The sequence below is a fragment of the Apteryx rowi genome, unplaced genomic scaffold, assembly GCF_003343035.1.
Source record: "Apteryx rowi isolate R43461 unplaced genomic scaffold, aptRow1 scaffold_5, whole genome shotgun sequence".
Taxonomy (NCBI): Eukaryota; Metazoa; Chordata; class Aves; order Apterygiformes; family Apterygidae; genus Apteryx; species Apteryx rowi.
The window spans coordinates 3,366,619-3,386,287 of record NW_020450760.1 but is presented as its reverse complement, the minus strand read 5'-3'; the positions used below and the strand labels follow the sequence as shown (position 1 = coordinate 3,386,287).

At 43.5% G+C, this 19,669-nt stretch overlaps 1 protein-coding gene across 9 annotated transcripts in view; it reads left to right on the top strand.

The window, feature by feature from the left end:
• The first annotated feature begins 377 nt into the window (after positions 1 to 377).
• EML1 (echinoderm microtubule associated protein like 1) overlaps positions 378 to 19,669 on the top strand; it is a 129,301-nt gene continuing 110,009 nt past the window's right edge. For 4 of the 9 annotated variants that reach the window (XM_026079300.1, XM_026079299.1, XM_026079298.1 and 1 more), the window contains exon 1: positions 381 to 1,881. In XM_026079300.1, the coding sequence (XP_025935085.1) occupies positions 1,854 to 1,881 (28 nt within the window). In that variant the 5' untranslated portion in view covers positions 381 to 1,853. Of the gene's footprint in view, positions 1,882 to 6,069; positions 6,181 to 19,669 lie in introns of all 9 variants that reach the window. The other 5 variants (XM_026079302.1, XM_026079301.1, XM_026079295.1 and 2 more) reach the window with 4 other exon arrangements.

Sequence of the window (19,669 nt, the reverse complement as noted above, 5' to 3'; positions counted from 1 at the left end):
CTCCTTCCCTTCTCATATTTGTACTGAGATTAAGAGCAGCTTTCTCCATGAATGTCTATCTTCCAGATTAGCTAGAGACCATTCCTCAAATCCGTGGGCAGCAGAAGGATGGACCGGATAAGTGTGCTTCCTTGCATTTCTCCTCCTTGCACTGCATCCCTGGTGAAGAACACAGCTTGAGGCTACGTTACTTTCTCTCCAGAGCTGGCACCCATGTGTGATTTACACCAGCGAATATCCTGGGGTTGTTACACCAGCAGCCCGAGAAACAGCCGCTGGCGAGGGCTCTCCCTGGCAGGGTGATGCTAACAGGTCCTCAGGCCAGCAAGTCCAAGGGCCAGCCACACACAGAGCCGGTGCAGGGAGCCCCAGTCGCCTGGCGCGAACTGCCCTGGACAGACTCTGGGCTTGCTACCCCACCGAGGGACCCGGTCGGGGACGTTGCTGCAATACGTAACTATTACATTTGCAGCTATTTTAGCTTCTTAGTCAGTGGCCTGATATCCTGACTTGAACCTATGGCTAGGTTTGCTGCTGAGTAACAAGCAAGTTACTCAAACGCTTCTCTTCAGGGGTTTGAGGCCCACAGGCTTGGGTGCTTAAAATGAAGCATCAAATAAAAGTAGCTTGATTTTTTCAGAGAAGCTGAGCACACTTAGCTCTTAGTAGACTCATTGTAAATTAAGACTTTTTTCTTCGACATATCTAACGACCATAACTATGATAGGTAACACTCAAATTACCCACAACTGTTCCCAGGTGTGAAAGGAGCAAAAAGTGGCCAAAAATCATCTCCTCCACACGGTGCTGAGGGCACCTGCCAGGTATCAAAGAACTGCTCTTTCTGCTGAACATATAATGTTTTTAATGGTGTCAGAGCCCTTGTTTTCGCTTTGTTAAGGTGCCTAGTGAATAGAGCAGTGTGCAGAGATACTGTCTCACTGGCTGGACCTGGCTGAAAGCTGAAAGGTCTGGGAATTTCATAACAGACAAATCCCACTTACAGTCTTCCAAAGATTAAAAAAATAAGTTGGGGGTGTAGCCATCAAATGCTTCATTAAGACAGCAGTAAAACAGCATATTTTAAGTGCTCAAAAGTCAAGAAAAGTTACAGAGCAATCTGTGTTCACAATATGGCCATTGTCTGGTATAAATATACTGTGAAACAACCTTTAGTAACATTGTCACAAGCTATTTCTCCACGATTACAGTACAAAACAAGAAATCAATTTTTTTTCTGCCCCCTTAAATAGCTCCACTCCAGAGACGTCCTCTAAAGAAAACTGCGGCCACCTCCAAGCCCCTCCAGCAAAGCAGAGTACGTCTGCTCGAATCCTTGCTTCAGCTGCAGCTCTAGAAGCCACAGAGCAAGATTCAGTGTGTCCCCCCCCAAAGCGCTCTCTCGACCCCCACAGCCTCCCTGGGCAGCCGGGAGCGCCCCGGCGTTGTGCCTCCGACCGCGGACTTCCCCACACAGCAATTAGTGCGTTGCTTCGGGAACGGTTTTCAGCCTCACTCTTAAAAGCTGTTTCATAAATATTCTATGGCCTTTCAGCCAGGGTAATGTGCCTCTGTGACATTAAAGAGGAAACTCTGCGAAGGGGAGGGATGACAACAAATTTATCCACCAATAGCACACTCTTTTGGCACAAAAGCACATTCTTATCTTTACATCCCATAATGAGAAGGCAGAGCCGGGACTGTTGCTACAGCTCTCTGGGTGGGTAGATGTACAGTATAACCGAAGGGCGGCTGTAAATTGATAGATATCGTTTCGCCACTGCCTTCGCCAGCAGAAGGACCCGCGTTCGCCGTGGTTCCCGCAGCCCCTGGCGGGGAGACCTTCGTGCACGATGTCGGACTGCGAGGGACTGCCTGTGGGTAAGAGCCAGATTTATATTTACCGCAGCGTCCCGCCGGCTAGTTCACGGTCTCAGATTGCAAAGTCACCGGCGAGCCCGCTTGCTTTCGACGGGAGCTGGCGCGGCGGCGGGGGGAGAAGCTCCCCGCGACGGCCAGAAGTCCTGCGCGCTTCGGGCTGCGAAGCGGTGGCGCTGGGCTGCGGCGCGTGGTAGCCACCGGGTCGCCTGCAAAGGCGCGCGGGCTGGGGCGGAGGACGGGCTCCCTGGCGCGGTGACGGAGGGGCTGAAGCGGCTGTTTCCGTGCCAAGGGCGGCATCGGCTCGCTGCCACGAGCTGCCAAACAGCAGTTTCTGGGGACAGGTCCTGGGCACCATGCGCGCTGTGGACGCGCCGTGCTAACGCGCTGATAAACCATCCGCGCCGCAATGGTCCCAGCAAGGGCAGATAAATGCAATGCGAGGGTGTTATTTGTCGAAAGAAAATACAAACGTACCTCAGTTTCAAATAAGTGCCTTACATGCTTTGTCTGTATTTGAAAGGAGCTTTACTAGCGCTTATGGCTGTATATGTCAAACTTTGCTCTACAAGAGAGAAAGCCAGAAAGAGGCATGTTTCTCAGCTGTTTTTTTTTTTTTTTTTTTTACTTCTACCCGTACTATAAACATTCACTAGACCGTTTGCATGAAAGGAAATTCTTGTGGAAATGCTACAGTAATTCTCTGCCAAGGCGTTTGACTATTAAAGACATGGACCACTGACAACATCTTTTTTTTTTCCTTTTGCCATGGCAAACATTTATCTTTTCATATATGTATATATACATATGCACACACACACACATATATATAATGTAATACTTGTGTTTCACTGGCCTCTGAAGGCCGTGTGCAGAGATGAGGATCTTGACTAAAAAGTGGGACTGGAAAAGGAGAAGGCTGCTGCAGTGGGTTTTTTTTTTCCTCTCTTTCTGCTTCCATTTTCCAAAACAAACCAAGCGCAAAATATGCGCTCAAAAGCAGAGTGAAAAAATATAAATTATATATGCAATGCAGAGTGAACTGCACCATGCACAATTCTCTGTGCCGTCAGACAGTTGCTATCATTGCTTAAAGACAGAAAAGAGATGAAGATGAATATTTCTTGCTTACCTTTTCAAAGGGCTGATCTTTTACAGCATAACTTCACTTCTTCAGCAAAGCTGGCTTTGATTTTAAGGGCCTGACCTATGTTTGCTTGTTAAGCACTCTGAGCTGAGGGTGGGATATTTCAGGATGACAGTGACAGTATTTAGCTGGCATCTGGTATTAATGATGAAACTGATATTGAGCATACATAGCAGGTTGTGTGCAAAAGTCGCTTATATCTCAATTACCTTTGCTGCTGAAAGGGCCCAGGAGGTTTCCTTCGGAAAATTGTTCGTAGATGCATAATTTGAGGGAAGGAAGGAGTTTGTTATGAGAAGGAATGAAAGGTAAAGACGAGCCGAGCTAGGGGTGTTTAGATGTGGAAGCCGCTCGGAAATGTTCCAGCATGCACCGAGGAAAGGTCCGTTTCTCCCCATTTCCCTCGTCTTCCTCCCAGGTTCGTTTCTTCCCGTTGGCCTCATCTTCCTCCCACTCCCCAGGCCTCTTCCTGGCCCCATGCTGGCAGTGTTTCTGGCACCCGCGCTCTCTTTTGTACCTTGCAGCATGGCTGATACTAGGCAGAAATAACTACTCGGAGCCAAATCTTCACACTCTGCAAAGACCTTGCATAATTCCCTGGTTCATGTATGCATAGAAGTGTGCATACGTGCATTTGAGTACACACAAGAACAACACTGGAGGTACAAATCACGGCACTTGTTATTAAACACTTCTAGTGAACCAGTTGCTGACAGCTTGCTTTTCATGTCAGGGTATTTTGAAATCAAATTAATCCCTTTGTTGTTATTTCTCTTTTACAAGTTATTTCAGAATATACAACTCTAGCAATAAAGACTCCATAAAAAGGGTTGCAAAAAAATCAGCACAAAACTTTCCAAAATAATGATCAATGTCCAGCTGTGCAGAAATACCATTTTACTGAACCCAAGGAGCGTAGTCAGACTGGGGCTAGTGTTGGCCTTGTACTTCTTCAGTCCTTATTATTGTGGCCAAACAATATAACTGCAAAGAGTTGTTATAGTGACATACATCACCAACACTGTAATGTAGATTGTAGCCACTATCAAGAGCCTTATTTACAACAGAAACTATACAGAAGTATGCATGTGTCTGTGTATATACACATACACAACTATAAATAGGTTTAGCCAAACCACAATATTAGTACCAAGTGTGTGTGTTACTTCGGCAACCCTTTTGCAAAGGGTATGTCTAATGAACAACCTTGAGAATTGAAGTTTGTAGTTACAGTAAATTAATGTCAGGATTTTTACACCACTTTCAGCCTACACAAGAATGTAGTAAGAACAGCTGCATAATTGTTCTCTCAGAGAAGCAATTCAGAGGGAACGGATGAATACAATCTTTGAATTAAATAGCTGGATATGAATGGGTCAATATACCAATAATTTTTCAACAAGAAGCTTTATTCCACTTCTACATTCGAAACAGTTATGCAGTTTTTCAGGATGAAAGCACTGGGTTTTTAAATCTCTGTTTTATGTTAGGTTCCAGTGTGGCTGCCCTGTTTTGCCGATTTGGAATGGAAAACTAAACATGTGATGCAAGCAAAGTTTTGTTTTGCCTTTTGAATGTAGTACAGAAGACATGAAAAATGGCTGTCAGATTGCAGATTAAACCTAAGTAAGAGTAGAGTCGTTCTGGACTGAACTCTTACCAAAATAGGCACTTGAAAGTGTTGATATCAAAATGATCAGTTAGTGAGCAGAATTCTAGAATTTACACTATTAATTTCTCATTGTAACACAGGTATATAAAGAAGAAAGAAAGATCAGTCACTTCAGGACAAACACACTCCCATTTCTTTCTCATTAGCAGGTATTGACATACTGATGCTATCCATTAGTGCTAGGTACAGAGATTTCTTGTCATTCCAACATGCAGATAAAAGAAAGGCACATCAATTATTTAAGTGCTTCCTCTTGTGTATATTATTTTTCTTTTGTAGGGAGACATAGCTCAGCCTCTGTACAACTGAATGGTTTTTCACACACCCAGCATTTTGATTAGGAATATGTGAGTCATGATGGTTCTGGTCCTTAACACAATCCTCTCAACTTCAGAAAAACCTGTGCAGTCAAGCAAAGGTTCTTAAAGTGCCCGTTTGCTTTACTTCCCCTCAAAGAGTGTACCAGCCATACAGTGATTTTGAAGGACGGGGGCTAAATTTTTGTGGGCAATACCACACTGTTGCAATAATCCAAGGTATTCAGCTGTTTTAGATAAAGATTATACCACTGAAGAGGGAGTAGCTAGTCAGATTTGGGGAATCCCATGTGTACATACTTTCTCTGCTTTTTATAAAACAGTGCTAAAAAGGGAAGAAACAGAATTGATTCAGCTTGCTCTGCAGCAGGTGGCATGCGAATCTAATTGTTTTCATTAAAATTCCTCACAAACTTTTACTGGCATCCTTTCAATAGAGGAAGATATAAGACCTTTCATCTGAAGTATATTCTTGAATTTTTAGCTAAATATTTCCTTTTGGAGCTAAAATTACACATTTCAAACATGTCTTTAGGAGAGACTGTAGCCAATTTGCTAAAATAGATGCTTTCAGAATCAGGATACCCCAGAAACCTACAAGAATTTCAGTTTCTTGAGATTCATTGCATATTCTGCAGTGTCATGGGGAGTGCATTTAGCTCAGCGGTAAGTACTTGATTAGCCAAAGCTGCTGCTAGTGAGTGAGAAATGAGGAGACTTGAGCTCATTCTCGCACACTGTGCTGTCACTGTGTGACCACCAGGAGTAAGAAAAAGGCACAAATATACTTTTGTCACAAAAAATCAATAGAAATGATTCAGTATACACATGGGAAGTAGAGCTGTCAAATAAAATTGCCCCACGTTTACACAGTCATATCAGAATAGAAATATGTTGTAAATTAATCTTTCATTCGACGGGGTGAAAAGTATCTAGCTTACTGCAGAAAACTCTGTGGCCCTCTTTGGGCCAGAGCACCAGTTTTGCCCTGCTGTCTAGACCTTAGAAGAAGGGTACGGACCCAGATTCTAATGTTCTTGTCCCACTGAATACAGCTGTTTGCAGGATCAGACCTGGAGCAAATGGCAACACACTGAAATTGTGTGGTGGAATTAGCGTACAGACTACAGTTAGTACTCGAAGTTCCTCGGATAAACATGAGACTGGTAAGCTTTTCTCACCCTACCAACCCAGCTGCCCACTGCAGGTCTGCGTTAGCAAGGTGCTGGGATCTTGTAGGACGTAGGTCTGGGAGAAGCACTATAGGTCCCGACTCCACCAAAGCCACTAGGCGCATTGGGAGGATTGCCTTGCCCACATGGGGCTCCTCAGCAGTGTCCCTGGGGCAGGGCTGGGGGAGGCCAGGGGGCCGGGGCTCACACACCTCGGGACCTCGCCAGTAAAGCCCTGTGCTGTGAGGCAAGGGCAATCGTGCAGCTGCTCGACTGCAGAAACAGACAAACAAAAAACTGTATAAAACTTCCAGCTTTGGGAAAGAATGGTCTGAAGACCAAATTAAGAGTGATTATAAATGACTACAGCTGCACCACAGTCACTGAAGCTGTGCAGCCATGCCCAGACCATAGGGTTTAGATGCCACTGCTGATTTCCTGAAGTCTCTGGAGTGGTTTCATCTGAAGGTCTACAAGCCTAGCCCTGCTCTTGTCTACCTTGCTACATGTCATGGCCCAGCCATTTGAAGATGCTCTGCAGCTGAGACAAACATTTTAAAGACGAAAGGTAAAAATGACCAATGGCCATTGTAAATCCTCAAGGAAGAAGCACTTCCCAGAGCCCATGTTAACCCCATTTAGTGGGTTCTGCTTTTGCTTCAACCACTGACCAGTTCGCATCCACTGGGGAAGACATAGTCTCTCTGCACAGGACTTTTCAAAGCAGTGGTATCCATGAGGCGTTTTTATCTGGTTTGATTGAAATCCAAAGTCCACCTTCAGCACACCGGCTCCCTCCTGCTCTCCCCTCTCTTTCCCAAGAGCCCTTTTGCATGCTCACCTGGTGGCAGTCTGTGGAAAGCTCCTGCCAAAGGGAGCAAAGGGGCAGGAAATTGCCACCGTCTCCCAGCTCACTGCCTCCATGCTCTCTGGCCTCTTGGAGTTTACGCAGTTCACCATTGCTCGTATGGATAATTTCCACTTTCTAAAACTTGCCAGCAAAAAGGCATCACAGCCCATACACCCACCTTTATGAAAGGCTTTGAGAGTTACACATGAAAGGCTCTGCATAAGAACTAAGTGCTTTTGCTGGAGCAGCCAGCTTTAGCAGGTGGGAAATGTCCATTTTGACCACTGGAGAATTTTCTGAGTAGCATTAAGCACTAATAGCTAATTTCTGCTAAGCACTGAGAATCTGAAGTGCTCTTTATTATTTAACAGGGTTTGTTACTGATGAACACCTAGCAAAATCTCTGGGCTTGATGTATGCATCTCTTGGCAAACTCATTTCCTTTTGCATTTGGGATGTCAGATGAGATGAGCATTAATTATTAGAGCTCGTCACATTTTTTCCAGGGGAGTGTTCTTCCATCATAAAACACAGAGGTCACCAAATCAAAATTTATCATTTTGCCAACACTTTCAATACATTAATGCATTTCAAAACACTACATTTTGAAAATTGAAATTAAGTGGAAAGCAAGACAAAAAAATCCTCTTGAAAAGCTTCAGTAAAATAAAACAAATGTAATGGTTAGGGAAAAATCTAAGTTCTTTGGCCCAATTTGATGCAAATGAAACTTTGAAATTCAGAATTTTCTTGACAGCTGGGAATTCTCCTTTTGACCCGCTCTATGGCCTACCCTGTAAACCCTTTTGGTCAAGCACCGTCTTTTCAGTCTCTCTGAACAGTGGCCTGAACAATGGAGGCCTATGCGCTGGCGGAGAGAAACACTAACAATAACGAAACAGCAATTATTTTGTGTGGCTTTAAACAACCTTTGGAACACTAGGATCAGGCAAACAGGCACCGAAAAGCAAGTGACTCCGGAGCCCCAGGAATCCATGTTTCGTAAGAATAACATGAGAAGTGGATTTATGGTAACAAGCAAGCCCTGCTGAGACACACGAGTGGGAGCACATCAGAAATAAACCTGAAAGCTCTCTCTGCACATGAAGCATTTCAAGACATCCCATGGTCCAAAATATCAGAGGCAGCCAAAGGTTTCTAAAGAGTTAAAATCGACTGTGTGCACAATTCACCTGCTTCACAAGTTGTTGGAGTAAGAGCCTTGGTTAAAATGACTCCCTACCGAGGTGTGACTGTTATGTTCAAACACTCTGTTTCAAAGCAATGAGGCTGCTGTGGCCCAGCCATAGTCTTTTCTTCTCCACCTTCTCAGATCTTTTGTTGGAAAAAAAGTGCTTATCTGAGGACTCCCAAACCAATGTAGTGATTGCAGCAGTCCTGTGAAAGTGAGAGAGCTGGAGGGCTAGAAGCAACTCTAGGTTTGCACTTGTGTAACATGCCACAGACAGCAAATCTTTGTTATCAAAACCAAAGAGGAAAGAAACCTGTTCTCTGTTATATCCAGGCTTTTTCTCAATAGGGGTCTATCTCAGCTCCAGCTGTAGCATAGCTGTACATAGTTGCAGTTATGTAGTACGAGCCCCTTCTGCTAATCATAAAGTGAATTCTTTAAACTGTAGGTTTGAGATTTGCAATCTTCCTGGAGATATCCAGTTGCTTGGTGCAACTGGGGTGTTTGTGTCTTCATTTCAGCGATGTACTGGGGATGGTGTGTCAGCAGCAGGACTCAGGAATGCCCTGTCTCTGGGGCTGGCCAGTAGTTGGGTGAGAGATGCCCGTGTCTCACTGTGCTCTGCAAGTACAGTAAGCTGAAGTATAGCGTTAGACGGCATCCTCTGCATGTGGATTTAAAACATAGCAGATGTGGTGTTCTTCTGTGGACGAGGCTGAGTATCCGGCTGTCAGGCAGGCAGAGACTGTGCCTGCTCACGGCATTTCAAAAGCAAAGTATGTGCATTATGGATTATCAGGGCTCCAAGAGGAGGCTATTATTGCTGAACGGCTGTAGACCTTAACACTGAGTTTCAGAAGTTTAAGCTTGCAGAAATCTCCTGAAATCCTGTCTGGGGGTGTAGGAGAGGTTTTGTTTGCTTTTTTCTTTCTTCTCTCTTTCTTTTTCTTTTCTTGAGAGCGAGTGCTTAAGAAGGAGAGCTCTTTCAGGCAGTTGTTAGTGAAAACTGCAGTTAACATGTAAGTTTGCAGCTGGGATGGTAGTTAAGGCTCTCTTTAGGGAAATATTAAGGATGGTACCTAAGTGCTCCTCCTCCTCCCTGCACGCTAACAGGAGGAATTTGCTTATCTGCAGAAATATTTGGAATCTGTAATTTGTACTAAGATCTGCAAAGAAAAAAACATGCACAGGCTATGCAGCAAATTTCTTAGCAGTCTTATTCCATGATGTTTACAGTAACTTAAGGCATGTGAAAGACAACCAATGTGTTTTTTCTCTACCTCTCCACCATGCCTCACAACATCTGCAGCATTTCCAACATGGTCTATGTTAAGCCACTGGCATTTAGAAGCCATAATTGCATTTAACATTTGCTTCTTGCTGTCTGGAGCCTCTCTCGCTACATCAGTGTTTCACAGGCAGTAATTTAGAGGGTGGGGGCCATTTCGCTCATCATGCTGTTCAGACTGTACGCTAAACACACTCTGTACCCTCCCACTGACCTGGTGGGCAACCAGTCCTCTCATCTAGCTATTTAATTGCCTGTTGGTCTCTGTCATTTCTTTCCTCACTGTCTGTGAGCGGTTCTCTCCCCTTGCACAAATGTTTTTCAGAGTTAAATTAGTAGCATTCAGGATTCCCCTAGATCCTGATTCACCTAAAACCAGAACAGCAAGGTCCCCAAGTGCTGCCTTCCACACAGAAAATTAGGGAAAGCAACTCAGGGGCAGAGAAATAGGCTTCTTACAAATGCCAAGCACTGGACCTGGACCTGCTGGTGGTGGCCGGTGCTGCATGCAGGATTGCTTTCCTAGAGGAGTCATCGTTTCGCATACTAGCAGAAGTAAACGTTGAGTCACCAGGGCATGCGGGGGTTGGTCAGAGCTGTCATTTGGTTCTGCACGCAATCTGTCAATCACAGAAATTACTTTTGGAGGAAAAGCCTACGTCTCTGCAAGCCCTCTTTCAGATGACTCGAAACTGGGCTCAATAAATTGACTGTGGCCCTTGAGGAGTCACTCCGAATTGTGAGAAGGCTGGATAAGATATAATGCTCTCCTCTTAGTAGATAACAGAGTACTTAATATATTCCCTTTAGAGAAGGAGCATTTTTAGTGAGGTACCAATGATTCACTCATCTCAGAGGGCTTCCCCGTCCCTCCTCCCCACTGCCAGGGCAGGGACACCCCAGCTCCCCGTCCCCACTCTCAGCACTGTGCCTAGCTTGTATTTCCATCAAGTGTGTTTTTGGTGCTCCACAGGAGAGGAAGGGCTTTCACCCACACCAGCTGGTACAAGGACATGAAGTAATGAGTTTGGAGAGAAGTTGTATGAAAGGTTTAGGTCCAAAATCCCCTCATAAATCCATAGGCACTATATGTCAAACTTGGCATTTCATGTGGTTTTCATCTATTTCACAGATAAATATATTTGCTTGCTACCTACAAAGCACATGTGCACACTTACCCTTTGTGCTATGCTTTTTGTGGAACTGCAGGATAGGTTATTGTTTTGCCAGTAACTCTCAATCTTGCAATACATCTAGAACATTTTCCCCTAAATAACTGTTATAACACTGTTGTGAAAATGGTTACACCTTTGCTGCAGTGAGAAAAAAGCACTGGGCCATTTGTTGGGGCATATACGCATCACTAACAACTCTCCTAGACCCCTCCAATGGGCATAGACATTCCTGCTTCTCCCCAGAAATTCAGACAAGACCATTTTAAAAATGTGTATCAAACACCTACAGCAGCAGCCAGCTACCCAGGCAATGGGTCTTCAGCCTGAAGCTAGGGTCAAGTGAAAATACTTGTAGCTAGACCACTTGTTCAAAGAGGCTTTGCTGAGACAGCTAAGGATTAAAAGCACATGATAAAGACCAGCATGCAACAAGGTGATTTCTTCAGATACTCAAAAATCTACAAAGCTGATAGCAAGCTTAAGGTCTCAGGTTTTGCTTGATCATATCATACTGATCCAGACCCCTTGGCACCAAGAGAAGCCTTTCCATTCACTCCAGTGAATCTGAATCAGGACCCACAAGTCTTTAAAATCCTAAATTAGAAATACTCGTATCCCTCTGACCCATAGGTTCATGCTGCAGCTGGGTCAGCTCAGTTATTCTTCTTAAGCTAGACAGCCTGGGTCCTAGGTGGTTTTGCTGGTGAAGTTTGCTGGGTGATACCTTACCAGCAAGGGCTGTCATGGTGTGTGGGAAGCAAAATGCATTAGTCATACTTTGTCCCAATATGACTTTCAGAGAAACATATTTATATTTATACCTAATTTGAACTCAGTAAATGTTTTATACCTCCCTCAGTGAAACATCCCTAGATATGACTTAGCAGTATGTCACAGCCATGTGTGCGTGAAGCCATTCAGAGTTTATATACAAGGGATTGAGGCACAGCAAGAGTAAGCTAAAAAAATTCCCCCCTGATGTGGGCATCCCATCCAAGATGGTGAGGAGCACTTCTTTCAGAGCACGCAGCACAGCATCTTACTTCAAAGAAAGGTTTTGTTCAAAGCAACGTTTCTCTTGACTTCATTCATTTGCAGCTCTGAGTGTTCAGCGCTTCTGTAAATCAGATCCTGTGGTCTCCAGTCCAGTACTAGGAGATGAGGGATGCACCATTACTGATCAATTGGAAAAAGCTTGATTTCCACAGTTGCTCAGCCTTCAAGAGAAGCTCTGGGGCTGAGACAGAAATACAATCCGGTTTCCAAAAATACTTTTCAAACTGACTTAGCCTGAAATTGTCCTTTATCTTCCTGAAGTCTCATCCTTCACCACCTTTCAGTACCTCCAGCAGGTGAAGCTGTGATGTTATGGTACCTTAGTCACAAAATGTAAAATACGTTGTCACCTCATAACTTGATCTCTAGCAGTAAATACACTTTCTCAACTAGCTGTAATTATAATTTGATACTTTAGTAATTGTTTGGAGATAGTCTACTGTGTTGATAGCCTCACATACAGGCACCTCTGATACAGGCAGTTTGTCTCTGTGAAGCTAAGTGTGTCTTTTTCAACTTTTCTACCTAAAGATCACGGGCTCCCGGGTTATTCCTGTTGCTAACATACTCAGCTGGCCTCTCACATACATCTGACTTAGGCATGCTATTGCAATACGTTTGTGCTACAGGCATATGGACCACATATGGAAAGGATTTTGAGAAGGAAACTACTAAACTACTATTTCCTGCATTTATCATAAATTCCAAATGGTATATTCAGGCATAACTGAATGCAGGCAGCAGATTAATGAAATGGAAGCAATTTCTCTGGGAAATTTCACCTAAAACCTTTGATTCATCTTAATGCTGCCAGCTCTTTGAAGTTTATCATGAGCCTCATAATATTTGTTTGAAATCTTTTTTCTAAAGACAGGTTTCTTGAGTCATGAGGTTTAGGGGTTATCCAAATGTCTATGCATCATCTATTTTCACTCAGTCAGCAACATACAGTGAATCTTTCCCCACTGGAGAGTGAGGGGTTTTTTCCAAGATGTTTTGGTCAGGTTTTTAAACATTTAAGTCACTGGGAGAAGCATCATGTGGGAAAGTGAGAGAGAATGTGAAGTGTCTGGAACAGATATGGCAGGCTGAGGCACACAAAGCTCAGATGTGAAGGCTGGAGAATAATATTACTCTAACAAAAACTGTCTTTTTAAACACCAACCAGATTTTTGCATGTTTTCATTTTGAGTCATTTAACGAAAAAATTGGAAAACTCCAGGGAAAGCGTTTAATCTGCTCACAGTTGTTCATAGAGCGAGTGTGTGTTTTTTCAGCAAACTCCTCTCCTGTAACTATTTTGTTTCTTCAGATGTTTGGGGAGCCTCCCCACACATAAAGTGGCTGAATAGTCTTTTTGCTGTCCTTTACTACTGCTTGCCTACTCCAATGTCCTATTGAGTGGCGAGAATAAGGAGACAACTATTTACTTTTCCCCACTTACTTACACTGGAAGGCGACTACTGCTGAAAAGGGACCTGATGACACCTTTTTGCTTAGACAGCAAAAGTGCAACTGTCTCCCCTCTCTGCTGTAGGAGTCTCATTGCTTGGACTAATTAAAACATACAAGATACCAGCAAGGCTGTAGCACAGTTTTGGACTCTGAGCACGGGGAAGGGCCGCAAAACTTTAAGCGTGAGAGTCTACCATGGCACCTAGGAGGTGAATGTCTAGGTGCTGTTCAAGGGATAGATGCAGGCTCAGATGGTATTTGGTTTTCCTAACTTGGTTTTACTTACCCCTGTGGAAATGTGCCTTGAAGTTCACTGCATGTTTGTCATTTGCTTCTTTTATCTAATGAAGTTGAGACTGAGTTATCCTCGATAATGGTGCCAAATCTTTAAAGATTTCCGTGTGATGAGGCATTTTCTCAACTAACAATCTGACTCGTGGAATTAAGTTCCCTTCAGTGAAAGAGAAGAATTAGAGGCAACTGAGCAATTTAATGAATTTATGCAAATGGCAACACCACATTGCAGAGTGAATCCGTCTCCATACAGCTCTGAATGCACCCAAACAGCTGTTTCCTTGCAGCTTGGGGCATGTGAGCTCTTGGGAGCTAACTCGACCGGCATGCTGAGTTGTTTGGAGCGAGGAGCCAGGACAAGCAGATCAAATTTACTTTCCACTACTCGGCGTACTGCGTTATCACAGGCCAGAGTGTTTACAAGTCAGCTCCCTGAAGAATGCAATGTAGAGAATACAGCTGCGCAAGTAGGCTGCAAGATACTTCTCTAGGTTTTGCCTTTTTTCCTCCTTGTGAAATTATTCATTATTTCACACGAATCCCAAATTTCTCCTCTCAGAAGTTAATAGCATCTGACAAGCTTACTGAGATACATATGGACTTGAATTTCTATGTCTTGATCAGGTATCAGGCATCTACAAAAGGCATGAAAAATTATCAAAAAGGAACTTCTTCACTGATCTAGGTCTCAGTGAGGGATAGCCCTAGATTTCTCCCTGGAACTGGAGGTTGACTTTAGCTTAGAAAAAGGTTACTAGATTCTTATTTGTGCTCCCATTATTTTCCAAAAATTACTTAACAGAACTGAGTTATTTCCCGGATAATTTCCTTGTCCAAATTCTCTGGATACACGTGATGCTTAGCTGCCATCTCTGTATTTTCAAGGCCTCATGCTAAATTTAGACAAGGAGGAGAGATTTCTTCTCTCAGTCTTCATTTTGTGGGTTACCCATTCACTGCTATGGGTACACTGTGGTCTAAAAATGACATTTACTGAACAACAAGGTGGACTGGGGACTGGGAAGACTGATTTCTTCTTAGTACCTACTAGAACTTCATATGCCTTTGGTGGAAATGCAACAAAAAATCAGTGACAGTATTAAACACCTCCAAAAGGCATATTCATTTTTATCTGCAGAGATGCACAATAAGAAACAGTAGCTTGTATCAGAAATTACAGGCACTGACACCTACCTGTGTAGTACTTTTACCTTACCCTATTAATATAGTATTTGCCAGCAGAATTTTGTGTAGCCACTAGATGGCCCTGGTAGGGGGGTCCGCAGGCACCGTCAGCAGCCCTTCCATGGCGTGCGGGTGCCCTAGAACCACCCCGTCCTTTCTTAGATATTACCTTAAGCAAATACTTCTTAAAAAGTTTTTTTTCCAGCTGTGCATGTAGTTCTCAAAAGATCCTAAATACGTTGTGTCTTTGCTGCAATACAGTACATCTCAGAGATAACCAGCCCAAAATATCTCTGGCCTTTCCTCTCAGTTCTTCCCGTCCTGCCCATCTGCTGCCTCCTGCTTCGCTCTTCCCAGCCACAAGTGCCTGGAAAACACCTTGGTTTCATCCAGATATGTAATGGGATGCTTCAAAACAGCAGTCATGAGAATTTGTGGGAGTAATGTTTTTGCATCTGAATGCTCATGAAATAGAAATGCAAAAGTCATTTTCTGCTTGGAGTGAAGATTAGGAGAAATGTCTCTGTGCTTATTACAGGAAAACATCTTCTATTTTGTCACAGCTTTAAAAAAGAAGTGTTTCTCTAATTCTTGCACAATAAAGGTGGAATTCTACCAAGTATCTGATGACAAACCAAACCACAATAGTGAAATATGAGCCTCTTGTTCGTGTCATTGAAGTCTCAGAAGGGAATTACAGTCTTTAGCAGGGTTCATTTGAGGTACACTACTTAAGGTAATAGGGCTGGACAATCTTATTAAGATTTATTTCAACCCCATTTAAACATGGGTTCAAAAGTACAGCTGGAACTGTACTGGCTTTATCTTTGACTTACAGAAGAGATTGGAAAAAGAGGTAAACAGAAAACACAGTCAATCAGTCTGCTAGGCTATGAGCCTGCAGCATATAGAGAGCATATATTTGTGCCTGGCAGGCTTGGAGGCTGAGGAAATCAGAACAAACTTTTGTCCTTCTTACATTGCATAGGCTTTTTTTTTTTTTTTTTAACTGGATTTAAGAGATATTGCACCACTGTGGGAGGAAGCGGGGAACAAAACAATTGCTTCTGTTCTTCCCTAATGGTAGTTCATCATACTCACTGGAGCTGTTCCAGACCTGAATTTGTCCATACTCATTTGCAAAATGCACAGTTTAGGAAAAATACATTTTCAAACATTTCAGCTTGTGTTGCAAATTCCCTAAGCAGTCTGAGATGTTTACAAAGCTCCTAGTGCGTTGGGCTTGTCCTCCCCCAGATAACGATACATGACGACAGTAATCCTTCTATCTCACTTTAAGTGCTTGCTCTTGCTTCTGTTGAAGTGGTTCAGATTGTGGGTTATTCTGCAATATTTCCTCTGTTTCTTTAGTATAAAAGAAGCATAAAGTATTTAGTATAAAAGAAGCAGAGGATCCTTCTACCTTGGATAGGAGAATTTGCTCTATAGCAAAAGCAGAAGCCCACTAAATTTGCTGTAGTACCGTTCTTGTGAGTGGGAATAGATACACTGGGATGCTCCAAATGCCAGGGACAGGCTGCACCTACGCGGACGGCTCGGTCGTGCCCGTGGCCTGAAGCCCAGGGCTTCTGGGATCAGACGCGTTTAAGTCACGCGCTAAAGCAGGAGCACGCGAGGGCGTTAGCTGTGCCGTGGGGGGCCGGCTGGCGAGGGGGGGCCCCGCGGCCCTGCTGCCCACGGAGCGGCCCCGGCCCCCGCGGCCCCGGCTCTGCGCACACGACGCAGGCGTGCGCCCGCCTGGCAGCACCAGGGCAAGACCCCATCTGTTTTCGGTGCCCGAGCGGCGTGAAATACAGATCGGTCGCTGGCAGGAGGGGTGAAAAATTAATGGGATACTCAAAATTGTTTCTGTTTTAATTTGGAGTTATTAAGGACATTTATTTTTTAAAACACAATATTTGACCTGACAGTGTCCCTTTAAAAATGCTTCACATAAGCTCATTAAAAGCTTCTGCATGGTATTGTACTTACTGCAATTAGCAAATATTAGTGGATCAACCCAGTTGCAAGATATTTTTTCCCTCCTGTTTTTCTTTTGTTCCTCCATCTCCTGCCTGTCATAACCTAAACGTAGCCTAGATTAGATCCTTTCACACATCAGCCTTTCTGTCTGACGAGTTCTGAAGAAGGAGAAATGAAAAAATGTAAAAGGAATAGAAAATTAACCATTAGGAGCCTCTGCCAAATCAAAAGAGGCTCCGAGATTAAGTGTCAAGACTAGCAGCAGTGCCAGTGGCATTAGTGGCACTAAGGCACTTAATTCTGATATGATTCAGAATCATTTGTAGCTATCGGTTTATTCCGAGTAAATCCTCTTCCTCCCAGTTCCTTTGTTTGCCATCTCTTGACAAGCGATGTTGCATATAAATTAACTTGTAAGATATGTGAAGGAGGGATATATTTTCATTTGTATCTGAGGTTTCATGCCTGCAAATGCTACTCTAGAAATAATGGTAATGAACAGTATTAATAGTTAATAAATCTAATCCTTATTTTGGTTTTGTTTGGTGTTTCTTTGAGCCTTTACTCAGATATAAAGTATGTGAAATGAAAGGGAGGTTTTCCTGAAAAAGGACTGGAGCTCATTTTTAGAGATACTTAGATCTTGCTCCATTCAGTGGTAGAGGGCCCAGCTGGCCTGTATCATGACCTGCATCTCACTAGATGGTTAGAAACTAGCCTCTGAGATCTTTATTTGTTTGGCAATGAAGCATGAACTTCTAAGTCACTTAATGTCCACAGATGACTTGGGTTCCTAGGACAGGACAAAGATTTGGGGTTCTAAGGCACAAATCTTATGATAGCACTTAGGATCATGGATGCTGGGACTCCAATTTAACTGCCATCCCCGCCTTGAAACACTTCTGTTTCATAGGTGTCTGCAGTTCAGACATTTAAGCCCCTCGCATGCCCAAATTTCCACTTTTGTGTGTGCCCACAAATGCCTGAGTCCTGACAGAACAGATGATAAGCTCTTGTGTCCTATTTTAGCCTGACCAAGACCCTGAAATGTCCTTGTCTGCCTTCTGATAGACATGTTCTGAAAATGCCTTTTGCACACCAACAAGAACAGACTTTTCAGAAAGCAGAGTAGCCTCCCTGCTTCCTTGTAATATAACAGGAAAGGTGCTTTGCTGAAGGGATGAGTGCATTCACGGAGCAGCTGGAAGATCTGGGTCTTATTCCTACAGCCTCTTGAGTGGTTTCAAATCCTCCAGCAGAGGATATCCTAACCTGTGGGTTATAAAGTGATGCTCGAGCTCTTTCTGGCCTCCTCCTGGCATGTGTGGGTGTGAGTCTGAGCCTTCTGCCTCCTGGAAGAGTGCACCAACAGGCAATTTTTATTAACAGGAAACGGGAGACTAAAATCCACTGGAAGTTGTTACCGGTCTGTTGCAGAATAGGGTGGCCTGTGCCACTTTTTCTGAAAGAAAGGGATTAGGAGAAGGGTCTGGGCTAGCATTTTGGGACAAGACTGTGTGGAGAAGCATTTGGGAAGCCATGTAGTAATCAGTGTCAGATCCTGTACAACAGATCTCAACCTTTTCCCTAGCAGTGCCCACGTGGCCACGCGGGAGAAAGAATGCCGATTCCCTGCCAAGCTGCAACCCTACTTGGCTTGTCTGCGGCGGTTAGTGTTAATGGCTCTTCTGTCCTGCATGCTAGCTCACAGTGCCTGTGTTTGATGATATCTGGAAGAAAGGCTGACTGTAACAAGGCTGTTAGAGGTTTTTTGGCTTTTTTTCTGGAAAGAGAACAAAAGAAGAGGTCTGTGATCTTCACTTACTCATTTAACAAATATATGAAAATGTATCCAATCATTATCATCTTCTTTATTTATAACAAACCTACCGCATGAGGGCCAGATGTGTGGAACAGCAATCCAACAAACAAGCTTTCATTTAGTGTAAACATTAAAATTATCACATAAAGTTCAGAGATTAGAGTTTAGAGAGTTTGTTCTGGGGACTCGGGAAATGAAGTTCCATGTTTAAAGGAGAGCCTTTCTTCAGCCATTAATAATCCAGATTTAAGGGCCTAAATCACATTTTCCAGTTTTGTTCTTTTCTATTTCAGTTGCTTGAGCCTCTGTTTCTTTTCCTTGATGATGTCCTTTCCCCCGTAATGCACTCCAGCAGGACAGCCTGCTCTCCAGCCACTTGGAAATCAATCCCAGAGTGTTTCTTCCAGGAGAAAATAGTCTAAGTGCTCACCACTGAACAAGCACGAACCCCCTGAGGGCCACTGAGCAGTACTATGCGTTGCTGCTACAAGCAGAAGTTATCAGATGCAAGGTGCCTCCGGGGAGTTTCCTGTCCTGTCTGAAACTGTTCACCCTGAGCCTGTCTCGATGGTCATTTAAGTCTTTTCATTGATACCAGTGAGCTTTAGCTTGGACTTACTGTGTAGAAAAGTGCTCAAACTCTTTGAGGCCCAACTTCTTTTCTGTCTTCGGTTCTCATTCCGAAAATCTCAAAATCTCATCTGTTATTTTTCTTTTTAATAGTTTCACCCAAACATGCATCAACTGACAAGGATATCTTTGTCCTGTCATGTCTTGCACAAATGTAATCTCTGTGGCATGCACTGGTTGAACTGAAAAATAGCCTCGATAGCTACTTCCATCGCCTTTCCAGGAATGTATTTTGGACACAGTCTAGAGATTAATGCCTTGGCCGATAGCGAGGAGCATTAAGAGCAGGACCAAGATAGGGTCAGATTACATAAAAAGAGAAAGGCTGCAAAATCCAGTATACAAAGAAGGGAGAAGGGAATATCTCATAGATGAATTTTTCCATATTTCAAAGTTGTTCCACCTGAGGTGAAGCCAGCTATAGCTCTTAAAAATTAAAGACTATATTTCCATTATATGTTAGGCATGATCTTGCGTTAGCTGCGTCACAAAAAATTTGAAAAGGAGGATAAATATTGTCTATAACTTCAGTTGCCAAAGAAAATGTAAGTGG